General features: G+C 45.6%; 1 protein-coding gene across 3 annotated transcripts in view; it reads right to left on the bottom strand.

Annotated features, from left to right (window-relative positions):
• ACBD4 (acyl-CoA binding domain containing 4) overlaps positions 1–17,267 on the bottom strand; it is a 224,830-nt gene that overhangs the window by 207,319 nt on the left and 244 nt on the right. For 2 of the 3 annotated variants that reach the window (XM_069237954.1, XM_069237956.1), the window contains exons 2-4: positions 14,060–14,155; positions 12,858–12,978; positions 12,662–12,746 (exon numbers count right to left, since the gene is read on the bottom strand). In XM_069237954.1, the coding sequence (XP_069094055.1) occupies positions 12,662–12,746; positions 12,858–12,978; positions 14,060–14,141 (288 nt within the window). In that variant the 5' untranslated portion in view covers positions 14,142–14,155. Of the gene's footprint in view, positions 1–12,661; positions 12,747–12,857; positions 12,979–14,059; positions 14,156–17,103; positions 17,222–17,267 lie in introns of those variants that run through there. The other variant, XM_069237955.1, reaches the window with a different exon arrangement.

Genomic DNA, 17,267 nt, shown 5'->3' with positions numbered 1-17,267 from the left:
AGCCACGGGCCCATCCATCTGGCCCATCAAGACTCACTCTCATTTCATCAGTCCATAAAACCTTAGAAAAATCAGTCTTGAGATATTTCTTGGCCCAGTCTTGACGTTTCAGCTTGTGTGTCTTGTTCAGTGGTGGTCGTCTTTCAGCCTTTCTTACCTTGGCCATGTCTCTGAGTATTGCACACCTTGTGCTTTTGGGCACTCCAGTGATGTTGCAGCTCTGAAATATGGCCAAACTGGTGGCAAGTGGCATCGTGGCAGCTGCACGCTTGACTTTTCTCAGTTCATGGGCAGTTATTTTGCGCCTTGGTTTTTCCACACGCTTCTTGCGACCCTGTTGACTATTTTGAATGAAACGCTTGATTGTTCGATGATCACGCTTCAGAAGCTTTGCAATTTTAAGAGTGCTGCATCCCTCTGCAAGATATCTCACTATTTTTGACTTTTCTGAGCCTGTCAAGTCCTTCTTTTGACCCATTTTGCCAAAGGAAAGGAAGTTGCCTAATAATTATGCACACCTGATATAGGGTGTTGATGTCATTAGACCACACCCCTTCTCATTACAGAGATGCACATCACCTAATATGCTTAATTGGTAGTAGGCTTTCGAGCCTATACAGCTTGGAGTAAGACAACATGCATAAAGAGGATGATGTGGTCAAAATACTCATTTGCCTAATAATTCTGCACTCCCTGTATGCTTTAATAAATTTCAGCAGCCAATAAGAAAGACTTTTCTATAAAAACTACAGATCCCATGAACCCACCATAACACCTGAACAACCATAGAGTCCAGCCCTACAAAAACCTTCTTGAATAAACGTCTCTTCCTCTTTCTCAAACATATATACCAGGAATCATGAAAGATCTAATGATGACATTTCAAAAATGGGTGGGATAATCCTCACCTCCGTTTCCTTAATAGAATTGAAAATTCTAAATGCAATAGCTAGAAAATGTTTCATTCTATGTCAGGACCAGAGTCTCTGATTATGCTAGTTTAAAGTCTTGCCAATTACCATTGATGACACATCCAAAATAGGTTTGTAATATGGAACATTTTAAACGTGGAATCAGAAGACCAATCTGCTGTGTTCAAAATGTCTTCTAAATGAGAACCAAGAGCAAAATATTTTGATGCCATAGCACCTCTCACAGAATGTGCTCCAAATTTGGATACGTCAATGCCAGCTTCTGACAAAATCCATTTCACCCATCTGGCTAGAGTTGCCGAAGAAACTGGTAAAAATGTTTTCTGGAGTGAAATAAGCAGTTGGCCCAACATATCTGACCGAAATTCTGCAGTTCTTACCTCATAATCCTTAAGGCATTGTACAACGCAGAGCTTGCTGTTATCCGGAAATGCTGGATAGGATATCAACCTGGTATTGCACTTAGTTCTTCTAGATATGACAAACTAAACACCTTCAGGGGAGAAGCGTCTCCCTGCTAAAGCTAAAGCTTTAACGTCAGACACACGTTTACAAGATATGAGACAAAGTAGGATGGTAAGTTTAGCAGAAATCTGTTTCCTAGAGAGAAATTTATTGGAAGGCCAGAAATCCAAAAACCGTAGAACAATGTTAACATCCCAAAGATCTGAATATTTGGGTAAAGGGGGGTTTAACATCCTAATACCCCGAATTAATTTACAAACAACAGGTAACTGACCAACAGGTCTACCATTAATAAAGACATGGCCTGCAGAAATGACTGAGCGTAAATTGTTTATAGAATTATAAGCCATCCCTGAGGCGGCCAAAGAAGCTAGGAAATTCAAAATCAAGGTGCAATTGGCATTAAAGGGATCTGAACCCCGTGAAGTACACCAACTACACCAGCGTCTCCAAGCTGAGGCATAACGTTTATGTGTGTTGGGGCCCAGGATTGATTGATGAATTCCTGAGCTTCGCTCGAAAGGCCTGGGAGACTTCAGTTTTGCCTGAAACTCGCCAAGCTAGTAGAGGCAGCTGGCCTGATAGGATCAAGGGATGAAGAGATCCCACTGGATCCAGAAGAAGGTTCCAACACCAGGGCAAGAGACTGGGGGGAGCACAGGCCAGCTTCATAATGATGGGAAACCAAGGTTGGGCTCTCCAATATGGGGAGATCAAAACCATTTCTGCTTCTCGTCTCTGAAGATGTGCTAGGACCCTGGGAATCATTACAAATGGAGGAAATGCATAGTAGAGGAATGGAGTCCAATCTTGGAGGAAAGCATCCGTCACTCTCGCTCCCGGATCCGGACGCCAACTGAAGTACGTCGGGAGTTGAGTGTTCAGACGTGAAGCGAAAAGATCGACTGTGCACAGACCCCACTTCCACATGACAGTCCTGAAAACTCGAGGGTGCAATCTCCCATCGCTGGCATCCGTTCAATGACAGGAGTGCCAGTCGGCTATCACATTCCGTTGACCTGGAAGATACTCCGCTGTCACCAAAATGTGATTCTGGAAACAAAAATTGGCAATCTCCGTCAGTAAATGTGAACGAGTTCCTCCTAATTTGTTCACATACCGAACCGCTGAAACATTGTCCATCCTGAGAAGAATGCAACATTTTGCTTTGCCCGCTGTGAAGCTGCGAACTGCAAAGGAACCCGATAAGAGCTCCAGGCGATTGATAGGCAGTGAAAGCTCCTCCTGGGACCAGCGACCCCCGCTGGAGATTTGGCCGCAACGAGCGCCCCAACGCCATAGACTGTCATCCGCCTCTATGACTAGGTCCGGGGAACAGGGAAAGATGGCTCTCCCGTTCCATGCTTCCATGTGAGTTAACCACCTAGAGATTTCTAATTTCGCCTCTTCTGATAGGGGAACTGACTGGGAGTAAGACAAGCCCTTGTTCAGGTGCATGATCTTCAGACGTTAAAGAGACCTGTAGTGCAGGGGGCCCGGAAAGATCTCTTGAATAGAAGAGGCTAGCAGTCCCACCAGACGAGCCAGGGACCTCAAGGATACAGTTGTATTGGACAAAGCTAGTCTCAATTCTCTCTTGATGTTCCTCACTTTCACTTGAGAAAGAAACAATTGAGCCGAAGGCAAGTCCACCAAAAAATGTAGGAATTCTATAGATTGTGAAGGGATTAGTATGGATTTTTGGACGTTGATAACAAAACCTAACTCCTGAAGGAGAGAGATAGCCCATTCCAGGTGAAGCATTACCGTCTGGGGAGATTAGGACATCATTATTATGTCATCCAGATAAATGATCAGACAAACACCTCTGGCTCTCAGACATTCCCCCACCGGCCTCATCAGCTTCGTGAAACACCACGGAGCTGACGACAGTCCGAAGGGAAGAACCTTAAATTCGTAAATCTTTCCCACCGAAACTGGAGGAAACGTCTGTGTGGAGGGAAAATAGGAATGGACAGGTATGCATTTTTCAGATCCAGGCGGACCATCCAATCTCCTGTCCAGAGGATGTCCCGTAGTAAATGGATGCCCTCCATTTTGAAATGTCGATACAGAATCCACTGGTTGAATTCTTTCAAATTGAGAACCATTTTGAGCCGCCACCCGTTTGTCTACCAGAAAGATGGGACTCACAAACTCTCGGGGATGCAGATCTGTTTCCTCTATTGCATCCTTTTATAGAAGAGTAAGAATTTCTTTTTCAATGATAATTTGATCTGAGTGGGAAAAATACAGAGTGCTGGGGGAAGTAAGTTGATTGGGGGGAGAGGGGGCTGAAAAAATTCTATCTTGAATCCCAGACCAGACTTTAACACCCAAGGATCGTTTGAGAGTTTTGCCAATTGTGGAAGAAAAACTGAGTGAGACCCCCTAAAGAAACCTCTTCCCACTGAATAATTCTCACCTGCAGGAGAGGACTCCTGGATGGCGGCAGCTGTACCTCTGAACCTTCCTCTAAGGAAGCGGCCTCTGAAGGAGCGTCTTGAAGGGTAGAGGTGGAGGCTTGGTCTTGATATCCACCTCTACCCCTGTGGCCCTGGAAGCTGTCTACGATTGGATTCTGATAACCGCACCGAACGGTCGCCCCCTGAAGAATCCAGCCCAGGAAAAAAAAGAGGTCAAAGGGCTTTTTTGTTCGAACCTTGAGCTTTATCCAAGCTAGAAAATGTGGCGACGAATTTAGACAGCTCTTTAAGAAATGGGGCTCCAAATAAAAGGCCCTGAGCTGCAGGGCCCACTTCTGAGGATGCAAGATCTGCTAATTTAGGGTCCAGTTTCATCAGGATAGAGCAGCGACGTACATTTGAAATGACGTAGTTGGTATTGCCCAACAGACAGATCGCACGTTGAGACCAGCCAGTAAGGGTTTCCATTTCTATTGGAGTGTTAAATTCTTTCGCTTGATACGCTAGTTCCGGGATCTTAGTCAAGGGGCCTGACAAGTCTAAGAGTTTATCCTGACAGTATTTCCAAGCTCTATCGATTCCCTTCTTAGGGTCTTTCATATACTTCTTCAGGTAAGTCACCATGGATGGATCTATTTCCGGAGTCTCTGCTACCATGTCGGGAAGATCCAGTCTGGGGCATTCCGAGCGTAAGCGTGCGCGCACCTCCTTATCGAATTTTTGTCTAATGGGATCTTTCACATAGTCTGTTACTTCAGGGGGAGGTATCCACGCAGTAGATCTGGGATGGATAATTTCTCCCGGTTCAAAAGTCATAAGTTTCGCCTGTTTCTTGGCAGAGGTATGATGGATTTTCGCCTTACGCTTGTGTGGTGGTTGTGAGTCGCCTTTGGATGAACTTCGAGATGAGGCAGCATCAGACTCATACGTTAACCCATCTGTACGGGGATCTGCAGGCATACTGTAGGGGTGTTCATTGGCCAAAGAAGCCGCAAGTTTCTCAAAGGCTTAAGAGTGAATTTCCTTAGAGGGTAAAGTTGTGGACCCTTCAATCATGCCCCCGGCGGGGGGAAGCCAGCCTTCTTGCTGAGCAAACCCGTAAAGGTGATGCTTCAATGGGGTTATAGCTTTAGCCAATGCATCATTAACGGTCTGGCGCACGCCTGCGTCCAGTGCCTGCACAAGATCCTGGTGTGCATGTTTTGAAAATAATAGTTCTCATCCCCCTCTTGATATTCTTCATACATGGTTGGTAAATGATGAACTTAACCCAGAGTAAAATTATAATCACCACTGTGACAAAGGGGGAGGCTTAAAGGGGGAAGCTGGTAATATATAACTCCAAATCAAGTGAACAAACTCGATAGAGTGTGGAGGGAGCACTTGAAAATAGCTTTAGGCCAAAGCCTTTAAGATTTTACAACCCTAACAGGTCAGTCTGTCAGGGCGTTCAGTGAGAGCAAGGGGGGTGGGAAAATTGCCATCAGGTGATTTATTAGGCACAGGAGCACACACGTGGCAAGACGCACTGAGGGAGTTCGGAACGAGCGAGTCGGCAAATCCTCAATGAGAAGGAAAACCCTTGCCAGCTCGTGCGCACACCGAAGCATGTCCAGCCCCCGTGGACATGAAAATAGGACTGCGCTGTGAGGCCGCGCTAGCCCAGCTCCCAAAGTCGCAGGCGGCAAGCCTCATCCGGAGCGCCTGAGAGGTAAAGGAAATAAGGCAATAAGCGGCACAGAAGCAGCGCGCAATTATAAATACCAACAGTAGCAATAATGAATATATAAGAATTGCGCTAAAGGAAAAATGACTTAACTGGCTGTGGAGCAGAAAAGAAGGAGGAAGAGACGTTTATTCATGAAGGTTTCATAGGGCTGGACTCTATGGTTGTTTAGGTTTTATGGTGGATTCATGGGATTTGTAGTTTTTACAGAAAAGTATTTCTTATTGGGTGCTGAAATTTATTAAAGCATAGAAAGAGAAGCATAATCAGAGCCTCCGGTCCTGACAAAGAATTCTGCGATCCTCGCTTGCTTTACATGTTGGGAGGAGAGGGGTTGCCTGTATCTCTGATGTGATCATGCGGGACTATGCTTTTGAGTGGCACTGCCATTTGTGTTCGGGCATTAGAGCTGTCAACAGCCCTGAAGAATGGCAAGAGTCTGTGTGTGTGCCTGAATATAAGGGTACGAACCTCAGGCGCATGAAATAATCGTACGGTAGGTGTGCGCACTGTCTGCTAATTCTGACCTTTGGTCGTTGGAGTCTGTAATGTCGCTGGCCAGTGACATAACCGGCCAGTCGACATGTTAGCATGGCAGAGGGGGGCCTCTCGATTGTATAATCCCCTGGTGAAATCCCCGGATCTTTCCGAGGGATTTCACCGTTGTATTTGCCGTTAATGGTTTGCTCCGTGGCCTCCGGCCCGGAGCTATATAATAAAGGGTAGGCGTGGCCTGGAGGGATTCCGGACCTGCAACTAGAGACGGGGACCAGTGTCAGACGGGCTCCAGTCCTAAAAAAGGCCGAATCCAGCCACGCCGCCGGAACACCAGCACAACGAGTCGTGCAGTTATTTATAACATCGTCGCGCGACGGGAAATTGGTGTTTAAGCCCTTTTCAGGGCTTAAACACTACAAAGTGGCGACGAGGTAGGCGGATCCATGCCGATACTTCTAAGCCCCGCTGCGGCCGCATTCCACATCGCGGTGCTCGTGCAGCGAGGGGCATTTTATAAGGGAGCAACTAAAAAAACATAACAAAGCAAAACGGAGAAAAAAAACGGCGAGAGGCACCTTAAAAAAATAAAAATAATAATAATACCAATAATAATCAGAGTGCCAATAAAGAAATTTTTCCTGACATGCGTGGCATCAGAAGAAGAGAATACACACCCAACCCAGAACACCAAAGGACACAGTGAGTACAAGTGTCCCTCCTCATAGCTAGTAATCTAGAACTGAGCAGTAGGTGGTGTGTTTCATCACAGACACAGTGGCAAGCAACCCATCCAACATCACCCCAGCCACAATGTCTGCAATACCTCCAGTAGAACCCTTTGTAGTAGAAGGGGCACCCTCTACGCAAGCGCCCAAATGGAGAGAATGGGTAGAAAGAGTGTTGCTATTTTTTGAGGCTACGAAGGTAGCTAATGACCAAAAACGTGCCATGCTCATCCACATAGGTGGAACGGACATATATAAAATATCAAAAAACCTGGTGGAAGACGCGCCCAAGACTCATACGACACTTATAGCTGCCCTCAACCGCCATTTTGAGCCAATGGTCAATACTGATTACGAGAGGTTTATATTTAGACAAGTGAGGCAACAGATGGACGAATCGCTAGATGCTTTTCACCTACGGCTAAGAGAATTAGCGGGCACGTGTAGGTTTAATGATGAGACTGAATAAGTCCGAGGACAGTTAATACAAGGATGCGCTTCCCTCCCCCTCAGGGAACGCATCCTATAGGAATCCGGGAAATCACTACCGGACATTCTACAGCTAGGCCAAACAAAGGAGCTCTCAAAAGCCAGGGCCTCCCATATGGAGGCGGCATTGCAACGTCCCATAAAAGAAGAGGTCACCAATGCAGTCATTGCACCCCAGAAGAAAACACCACAAAAAGTGAGTAGTCCACGTCCCAGACAGTGTGGATACTTTGGAGGAGTGCCACACCGAGCTTCCGAGTGTCCGGCAAGGGGAAAAGTATGCTCTAGCTGCGGGAAGTTGAATCATTTCGCAAAGGTCTGCCGGTCCAAAGGCACCCAAGGGGCAGCAGTCAACGTCGTGCGTGAAGATGCACCTCCTGAAAAATCAGAGCGAGGAAGCGACATGGATGATGACGAAGCGGTTATTCATGTCGTCCACTCATTATTCGCGGCCACACCTACCAGTCATCGACAAGCGCAGCTTCCAAGGTGCCAGATATTCATGGGCCGCCATGAAGTGGTGGCTGTAGTCGACACGGGAGCCTCCATAAACTTACTGGCAGCGGAAGAACATTCACAGATGTCCCCGACTCCAACACTAACAAAGACTAATGTCAAGGTATATGCCTATGGACAAAGCACTCACCTTTCCTTGAAGGGGATGTTGCAGACCACAATCACCCATGAGCTACATACCATATCGGCGAAGGTTTACGTGACGGAGGGAGGGACTGGCATGCTATTAGGTTGTCAGGCGGCCGAAGAGTTACAAATAATGAAGTTTGCGCTCAGCATCCACCAAGAGTCGGTGACGGAGTGGGTAGCCCGGTATGACGGAATCTTTAATGGCATCGGGTGTCTCCGAGGAAGAGAGATCAAGCTCCACATTGATCAAACAATACAACCGGTGGCTCTTCGCCATAGGCGAGTAGCCTTCCACCTCCGACCTCAGGTGGAGAAAGAACTAAATAATTTGGAGAAAGCTGGGATTATTGAAAAAGTTTCCGGGCCCACCCCCTGGGTATCTCCCATTGTAGTGGCTCGGAAACCCAAACAGCCAGGTGAGGTGAGAATCTGTGTGGACATGCGACTCCCAAATGCGGCCATCAAAAGAGAAAGACATCTGACCCCTACGATTGATGACATTTTGGGAGAGCTCAGTGATTCGAGGTGGTTCTCAAAGCTTGATCTCAGGTCTGGATACCACCAGTTGGTGTTGGTACCGGAGTCGCGTTACATAACGACCTTCTCCACCCATGTAGGGCTTCGGAGGTACAAGCGGTTGAGTTTTGGGGTATCCAGTGCTGCGGAAGTATTCCAAAACGTTATCCAACAGCTGTTGGTAGGTTTGCCCGGGACAATAAATGTCAGTGACGATATCCTTGTTCATGCCCCTACCATTGCCGAACACAATGTCCGCCTCCAAAAGGTCCTGCAACGAATTCAGGACTCTGGTCTCACCTTGCATCGACAAAAGTGTGAATTCCTAAAGGACAGAATACAATTTTTTGGTTACACGTTCTCGGAAAATGGGGTTGCTCCGGATCCTGCAAAAGTAAACGACATCAAAGATGCACCCCCGCCCACCACAGTCACGGAGGTCAGAAGTTTCATGGGGATGGTAAATTACTGTGGTCGATTTATAAAGGATTTGTCCAGTCTAACCCAGCCTCTAAGGAATCTTCTCAAAGCCTCTGAGTCGTGGAAATGGGAGTCTACAGAATAAACAGCGTTTAACAAAATCAAAGAAGCTTTGTCCAGCGAGACTGTCCTGAAATATTTTGATCCCAAGAGGAGTACTAAGGTTGCTGTGGATGCGGGACCTAAGGGTTTAGGTGCTGTGCTTCTGCAGGAACAAAGAGAAGGCATGTGGGCTCCTGTTGCTTATGCTAGCCGCTCGCTCACTGACACGGAACAGCGTTATTCGCAAATTGAAAAGGAGGCTATTGCGGTTCATTGGGGCTGCAAGCATTTCCATATTTATGTGTATGGCTGCCCTTTTGTTGTGACCACTGACCATAAGCCGTTGCTTCCTCTGTTCAACGGCACCGCATCCAAGCCTCCGCCAAGAATTGAGAAATGGATGCTACAGTTGCAAGACTATCGGTGTCAATTAGAATATCGCCCGGGATCCGAAAACCCGGCTGACTATCTGTCGAGACACCCCAGAAGTGCCTCCGAGACAGAGGTTGAAGAAGCGAAGGAGACGGAAGAATATGTTAGATATGTGACAGATCGGTCCCGGCCATTGCCAATGACTATGGGGGAGATCATACAAGCAACTAAGTCGGATGAGTCTCTTCAGAAAATCATTGCAGCCATACAGAGCAATCAGTGGCATCGTATTAAAGGACAATTGCCGTTGTTGAACAGTGAGTCTCAACGCATCGTTGGAAGTCTTTATAGCGTGAGGAGTGAACTTACTACTGACTCTCAAGGGTGTCTGTTACGGGGAAATCGCTTGGTTATCCCGTCGTCTCTCACCAACAAAGCAGTTGAGTTGGCGCACAATGGACACCAAGGGATGGTCAAAACGAAGAGCCGCCTCCGATCAAAGGTCTGGTTTCCCCTCATGGATGAAAAGGTTGAGTGCTTGGTGAGGTCATGTCGTTGGTGTCAGGCCACTGGTGATTCGAGCAGGCCTGTTCCCGTTGAGACTGAACCGACCCCAACTGGTCCATGGGTATCCGCCAGTCTTGATTTTGGCAGTTTACCTGATGGCTGTCACACCATGGTCATCATTGACGATTTCTCAAAGTATCCCGAGGCTAAGATTATTCCTGCCCTCACTGCTGAGGTGGTGATTTCTGGGTTAGAGAAAACGATGGCTACTCATGGTCTGATCGCTGAGATCAAGACTGATAACGGGCCGCTTTTCCAGAGCAAGGAACTTGCTGAGTATCTGAAGATTACTGGCACCCGTCATCGCCGTATCACCCCGCGATGGCCTCAAGCAAACGGGGAGGTAGAACGATTTATGCGGACTTTGAACAAAGTGATAAGAATTGCGGTGGCCAGTCTACTGAGTATGCTATCTTTTCGTTCTTGCGGAATTATCGACAAATGCCTCATTCCACTACCAGTTTAGCTCCGGGCCATGTTGCTTTTGGGAGGACGTCTGTTGATGCTATTCCTCATCATTCTTCGTGGGTTCCTCCAGAAATGGCCCGAGAGTTGGTTCAGGAGAAGCGGCGGAGTTCGAACTTACGGGCCAGCCGTACTCGGCGAGCCACCATGTCTGACATAAAGGTTGGTGATTACGTATTACTCAAGCAAACTCTCCCGGGAGTAAGTTTCGTACACCTTTTTCTACAGTACCGTGGAGAATTGTTCAGCGGACGGGATCTGCTGTGGTTGCCCAGCGCAGTACGGATACAGTGACCCGCAATGTATCGTTCTTCAAGAAATTTCATGATGTGGGAGGTACTGGAGACGAAGATGTCAGTGATGTCGAGGAGAATAGTCCGGTGTTTGAAGGGCCTGAAGATGGTGGTTCACAGCGTGGTCCTGGAAGTTCCTCTGTGAGTGGTGCAGGGCTTGTCCCGAATGAACAATTGACTGGTAAACCGTCCACTGAAGTGGTGTCTCAATGAACTGGTTCGGCTCGGTATGCCTTGCAGGACAATCCATGCCCTTCTACCCGTCTTCGAGATCAGTTGTGCGATTATTGATTGATCATTCCGGTTTGGTGTTGTTTGTTGTTGTTTTGCATTTTGTGGAGGAATGTAATGTCGCTGGCCAGTGACATAACCGGCCAGTCGACATGTTAGCATGGCAGAGGGGTGCCTCTCGATTGTATAATCCCCTAGTGAAATCCCCGGATGTTTCCGAGGGATTTCACAGTTGTATTTGCTGTTAATGGTTTGCTCCGTGGCCTCCGGCCCGGAGCTATATAATAAAGGGTAGGCGTGGCCTGGAGGGATTCCGGACCTGCAACTAGAGACGGGGACCCGTGTCAGACGGGCTCCAGTCCTAAAAAGGCTGAATCCAGCCACGCCGCCGGAACACCAGCACAACGAGTTGTGCAGTTATTTATAACATCGTCGGGCGACTGGAAATTGGTGTTTAAGCCCTTTTTAGGGCTTAAACACTACAGAGTCAATTGCTTAGTTTATTCTCAGCGCTTTTTTTTTATTCAAGTGCCCAGAATTCAAACAATGAAATTATAGAGAACACAAGGAACGCCTTTGTTGCAGAGCATGTGGTCAATGGCCCATCCACGTGAAATCAATGGTGAATACGTCAGTGCGCTTCTATATACTGTTTTATGGTCCCGCTGGGGTCTCGAGGTAGTTAAAGCAAGAAAGTCCTGCAATTTGGGACACCAGGGTGTGGGGGACCTCCTGTTGTCTCTCCTGGTTGCCACTGCAGGCAAAATGCATTATGCAGCCATGCGGAGGTTCAGTAAACAAGCACAGCGCAAGCATTGTGCAGGCAAACCACATTAAAAAGTTTTTCAAAAGCATATGAAAACAGTACTTGGGCCTCAGAATACTGAAGAAAAGCACACCCAACAAAAGACGCTACAACCAATAGAAACAACGGAAAAGTAAAGTGACAAGCACACAGACCAATAAGAATTAAAAGCGGGATTTAAGTCCCTTTTAAGATATATTGAATAGAATATATTTCGCAAGTGCTGTGCAGGAGAAATCAAAAAAGGGTTAATACAGCACTGGTTAAACTTGTGGTAATGCTTTCTGGTAGCATAAAGGGTTACAGAACCACAGGGCAAACTTCAAATGACTGTTTTTCTGAAATAAACCACGTGCAAAACATATTTCAGGATGATTACTATGAAAGGGGCTAACCAAGAGGCCTGCAAATTTGTGAGTAATGCTAGCAAATGTGTCCAATTTTAGGGTGTTCTACATTAAATAGAATCAAAGCAAGCTGATCGATCCTAACTAATCTCTACGCAAGTGGCAAGTCACAGATTTAGAGAACAGGCGGATTATAACTTCCATGTTTTTATTCGGCCTGTCTCCTTCCCCAGCTCCTTCTAACACATACTGAACATCCTCCTTTTCTCAATCCTTTTCCTTATTACTAGTTCATTCTACTTGCCTTACGTCATGTACATAAATGTACTAATTCTATATACGCACCACATGTTCAGGGAGGTTAATACATACATTCATTAACCCTTGTTTGGAAGCATATGATGAGACTGGAGTGAGGAAGACCTGAGACCTGAGTCTTCCTCACTCCAGTCTCATCCCACAAGCTTCCAAGGAGAATAAAGCTGCTGAGTCCATTCTTTTTTGGAGTCTGTCAGTCACATCTTTCTTCCCCTCTTTTCATGCAGTTTATACATATTTATGTATTCAGAGCCACAGTCCTGACACTTGCGAATGTTGCATGTTATGGTGTGTATCATAAGCAAAAGGAAAACAGTACCTTCTGAGCAACTCTCTTCATCTCCAATATGTATGCTGCCATGGCCTCGTCTTGACTCAGATTCCCTAGTGCCTTCCAGGCATCCCTGGAAAGAACCAAAATATGCCAGTAAAACAGTATAGGGAAGCAACAATGCTAGCAGTGCCCGGGGAATGTGATGCACAATAGGTCTGACATCATGGAAAGCATATCTTACCACTTATAGCGACCAATTGGGTCCCAAAAGCCAGGCCTCGGGATATTGCAGGGCCCTAGAGTCGCCTGCTTATAGTAGCTGTAAAACCGCAACATAACCTCATAGGAAGGTCGATATGGACCTGAGCAGAAATCAATGAGAAAAAAAAGGATTTAAGCTTACAAAATACTGAATCCATTCAAAAAAGCATTTCACCAGCTATGTAGCTTGTATGCACCTCACTTCAGACCTGTTGGACGAGTCTTATCGCTAAGCAGAGGATCCTCACATATCTTGCTACATGTCTATTCTATGATGTCGATAGCGGCCCACTATTTTAATGACAGAACTTCATAAAGTTCTGCTAATATGCACAAATTTCGACCATAATGTTCTTCTGTTATTCCCGCCTTAGCCGAACGTACAACATCCCTTGTGACAGAAATCAGTCACTGTGCTTATTACCAGAATGGCTTCTTGGTTACTGGTAGTTGGATCCCATAAAGTTGTGAACCAAAGTCCCGAACAGTTACAAAACGTGAGACAGGGCCTCAGTCTGAACTACTATCCTGGTACTGAGACCTCCAATCACTCTGTAGCTCAGTCTAGGTGTGCACAATGCTGCCATTTGAGCACACTGAGATCAATGCACCTCAATTTGGGGCCCTCCTACTGTCTATTAGTGTAACAAGATGGTTCTGTTTAAAGAGCACTCCTTAACGAAACAGAAGCAGTAATGGCACATTTTTGCTCCCAGATCCCTGCTAGCAGTTATCAGTCTTTGCTTTTAACCCTGCTCTGCAGTCTGCTACGTTTGGAATAAGTCTGTGTCGTAAATATACCACATACATACATATAGTGCTCTGATGTGGGAAATGCAGTCATTTGAAGATAGTGCTATAGGTGCACGCAAGGTGAAACCTTACAACTATGATCTGTGTGACATCGCTGCAATATCCAGAACTCTGCAATTTGAACACGATTTGATTCATCCATCTCTATGCAGAACCCTATACATGTTATCTATATGACAAAACTACTTCAACACAGAGGCCTTTGACTGCTCCAAACACTACAGTTTAGAGGACCTTTCCAGCATCACACCTTAATAGCAGTCACCACTGCTGTTGTCAATAGTAATGGAAACGCCTGCGTATCGCTCTACTGTATACTCTAGTTATCAACCTGGAATCCTAGTTCTAACAACTCTGGCTTGGACTCACCATTCTTGGGTAGTTGCTGTATAACATCCACTGCAGCCTGGAACTGTTTTTGATGTTCTGCTCCATCCTGGACTCCCATCATGCCGTGGATAGATCCTTAGAACAAGAACAGTAATGATTCAATTTGTGCAGTAAAAGCAAGAGCACATACGACAGGCTGACACAACTGTGCAGGTCCTGCAAGATAGCAACCGATGCACTTTGTCTCTTATGTTTACTCTAGACAGGCTGTATTTAGGGTCATAACCTGATGAAATGTACTGATAAAAGTACCTGGCGACAAATACAAGTATAAAACTGGAACCTTTGAGCTTCCCAGGCAGGAGGGTGTGCTCTTTGTCCCCCAGAGTGCCGCTTTAATCACTGCATACAAATCAACAATGTTAACCTGAGCGAAGAGGGAATTGGCACCATATAACGTAACTGTTTAACTGTTAGCTTAGGGAATGTGTCCTTCTGACGAGGATATAGACAGAAAAGCTCAGTACTTTGAATGCAGCGTCCCTCAAAGTAACAAACAATGCTGATCATTCCTCATATCATTGGCCTAATGTTCAACAGCAGGGCAAAAAACAGAGAACAAAATTGTAGGGTCTGATTTAAAATTTGGGGCAAGAAAGATGTGTGGACGAATGCTAAATTTTGATGAGAGCTTTCACCGCAGGACAGCACAGTGAACAAATTCCACAGACTCATGTCTGCTGGTGTGATCTGTAGATACTGGTTTGAAATGTTTTGATCCAAAGATAGTGGATCAGATCCCCACTAGCTTGTATTGAAAACAAACATTTTCGTTTCTCTCACTGTGACAACAAGGTTATTTGTGGTTTTCTTTTTCTTCTTGAACCTGGATTTTTAACCCACTATGGGAGGAGTCAAGTTGGGAAGGGATCAATCATCCACACCTGCTAAAAGTGTCAATGGTGCTGTGGTTATAAGCTATACCACCTAGTCTGGAAAGATGAAGAACCTACGACATAGCCACTCGCTCTTAACAGCAGCAACTGCTTTGCCAAGACACCTGCCAGAAAGAAACCAGGAGACCCTGATTGAGTCTTTTTCATTCAAGCCATAACGCACAGCTTGTTTCTTCCATAGAGCCAATACAGAGTAGACCGAAGGTCTCCATGAAAGAGTTTTCAAGGTGACGTTGAGCCGCAAGCACACTGTATGCTGTTAACCCGCCAGAACTGGCTTATATATAGCGATTTTACATCTCAAGTGCCTCTAAGGCCTGGGGAGGGAAAAGTCGAGCCGTTCCACAATTGGTTCTCAGAAACAAGCCGGCCTACCTTTCTGGATGCTGGAAAAAACATAAGACAGATTCAGGTATTTGAGCTCAGCTGCACTTTATAATGGGTGTCTTCTCTACCACTGTTGTCCCTACACTTATGGGTAAGACTTTCGCCATAAATGTTAGATGCCTCCCTTCTTCCCACACTTCCTGTCTAGTACCTCGAAATAGCAGTGTCCTGGCTGCAGACCTATAAGGATTCTGTCCTACAAGGCACTAAAGCCCTCCTATACAAATGACACCTCAAAAAACAACACCTAAGGGATAACACCCTACTCCCACTAGTAGGTTTACAACTTTTTAACAGGGATTTGAAACAGAAAGGAGACAAGGGTCACTCCTAGGCAGGAGGGGGCAAAAGACGACCTAACAGTAAAAGAATGCAGCTCAGTGTATCTCCAGTGACTGACATCCCAAAACACAGAGGCAAATCAGTAAAGCAGCCCACTTGCTTACACGGACTGACATTTGCAACATGAAGGAAAAACATATTGTGAATACATTTCATGATACTAACTTGAATCCTGTCTAAACATGAACACATGAAATAACATTAGATGTTGCCACCCTCGAAACAATGTGCAACCTGAACTATATTGGACTGACTAAAGCAAGTAGGATCTCCAAAGGGGTTCACCCGGGGAGCAGGAGAGTCACTCTAACCAATGACAAGCATGCTGAATACATTTTTTACAAAATCTTGGGCCACTGCTGAAGGGCCAATGGATGTCCCCATAAGAATAACAATAACAGCGCAGCCGTTTATAACCCCACCGCAACTGCATTTGTTCTGACAGGATTAGTTTGATGATTTTGGTTGCAAGTTTTATTGATGAAGGATCGCTGAAGTCCATTTCAGCTACTAATACCCACTATTGCCGACTTTTGCGTCAGGCAAGACTGAAAAAACGATACGCAGCATGACTAAAGTTTTGTCAAAAACAAGGGCAGAGACACCAGTCACTCGGAGGACTAGGTCTCACGACAGACGATGAATACAGAGAGGGAGGGGGTGGAGAAGAATGCTCATTTTCACAAGCTTGAATACAGTGATGTGCTAACTCACTGAGTAAAGTGTTTTCCAATCCGACAGCAAATAACCTGTGCATAGAGGGGTCTGCAACAACTGGAAAAAATAGGTCAGGTTCTTCACATACTTATTTAAACATCTACGCAACAATTAAACTTTCCTCACTCTTTTTTTTAAATTGAGAGGTAGTGTGTACTGAAGTGGAGGGATGGCGTATAGGAGCCACCCTTTTCTAGACAATTTACCTCCTAACGTTCAATTCATTGCTGCCCTCAGCCATCCTTCTAGACGATTAAGGACATCAAGATTAGTGAGTAATGGTGGGTTTAACAATACACAAAATACAGCACACGACCAGCCTTGTGAAACCCTGAATAAGCAACCCACACAATGAAAAAAAGGACACGGGCGACATTGGAAAAATCTATCATTCATCAAAAAGCACGCATCATTCCATGAAATACCAGCATAAGAACATGTAAGGTTTGGATACTACTTATTTCACCAATCTGCGTTTTACACTCTAAAACGTCTTCTGCACACGACTTGTAATTAGTTTCCCCGTTGAAAATAACTACCACTTATTCAGTCAGACATTTATGATACATCTTAAGATTTTATCTGTACGTCGCTTTGAACTTTCCTTCCCATTAACATTATTTGCTTTTATGTTCAGCGCAGCATGTTCAATCGTAATATGTCATGCAATCACATGCTTACAGCACGCTAATGTACATGACGAGAATCCGCGCCAAAGATCCACGGGCACTAATGTTGTTGTTTGTAGGCTGTTTTTAAAATACCATTCCCACTTCAGGGTACTTAGCATTCATGAATATCATGCGGTTTTTGTTAACACCTCCTCCAGAGGTGGGAATACAGAC

The sequence above is a fragment of the Pleurodeles waltl genome, chromosome 6 (assembly GCF_031143425.1).
Source record: "Pleurodeles waltl isolate 20211129_DDA chromosome 6, aPleWal1.hap1.20221129, whole genome shotgun sequence".
NCBI classification, from domain to species: domain Eukaryota; kingdom Metazoa; phylum Chordata; class Amphibia; order Caudata; family Salamandridae; genus Pleurodeles; species Pleurodeles waltl.
Note: the sequence above shows the minus strand (reverse complement) of the source record. Positions and strands in the feature narration are given on the sequence as shown.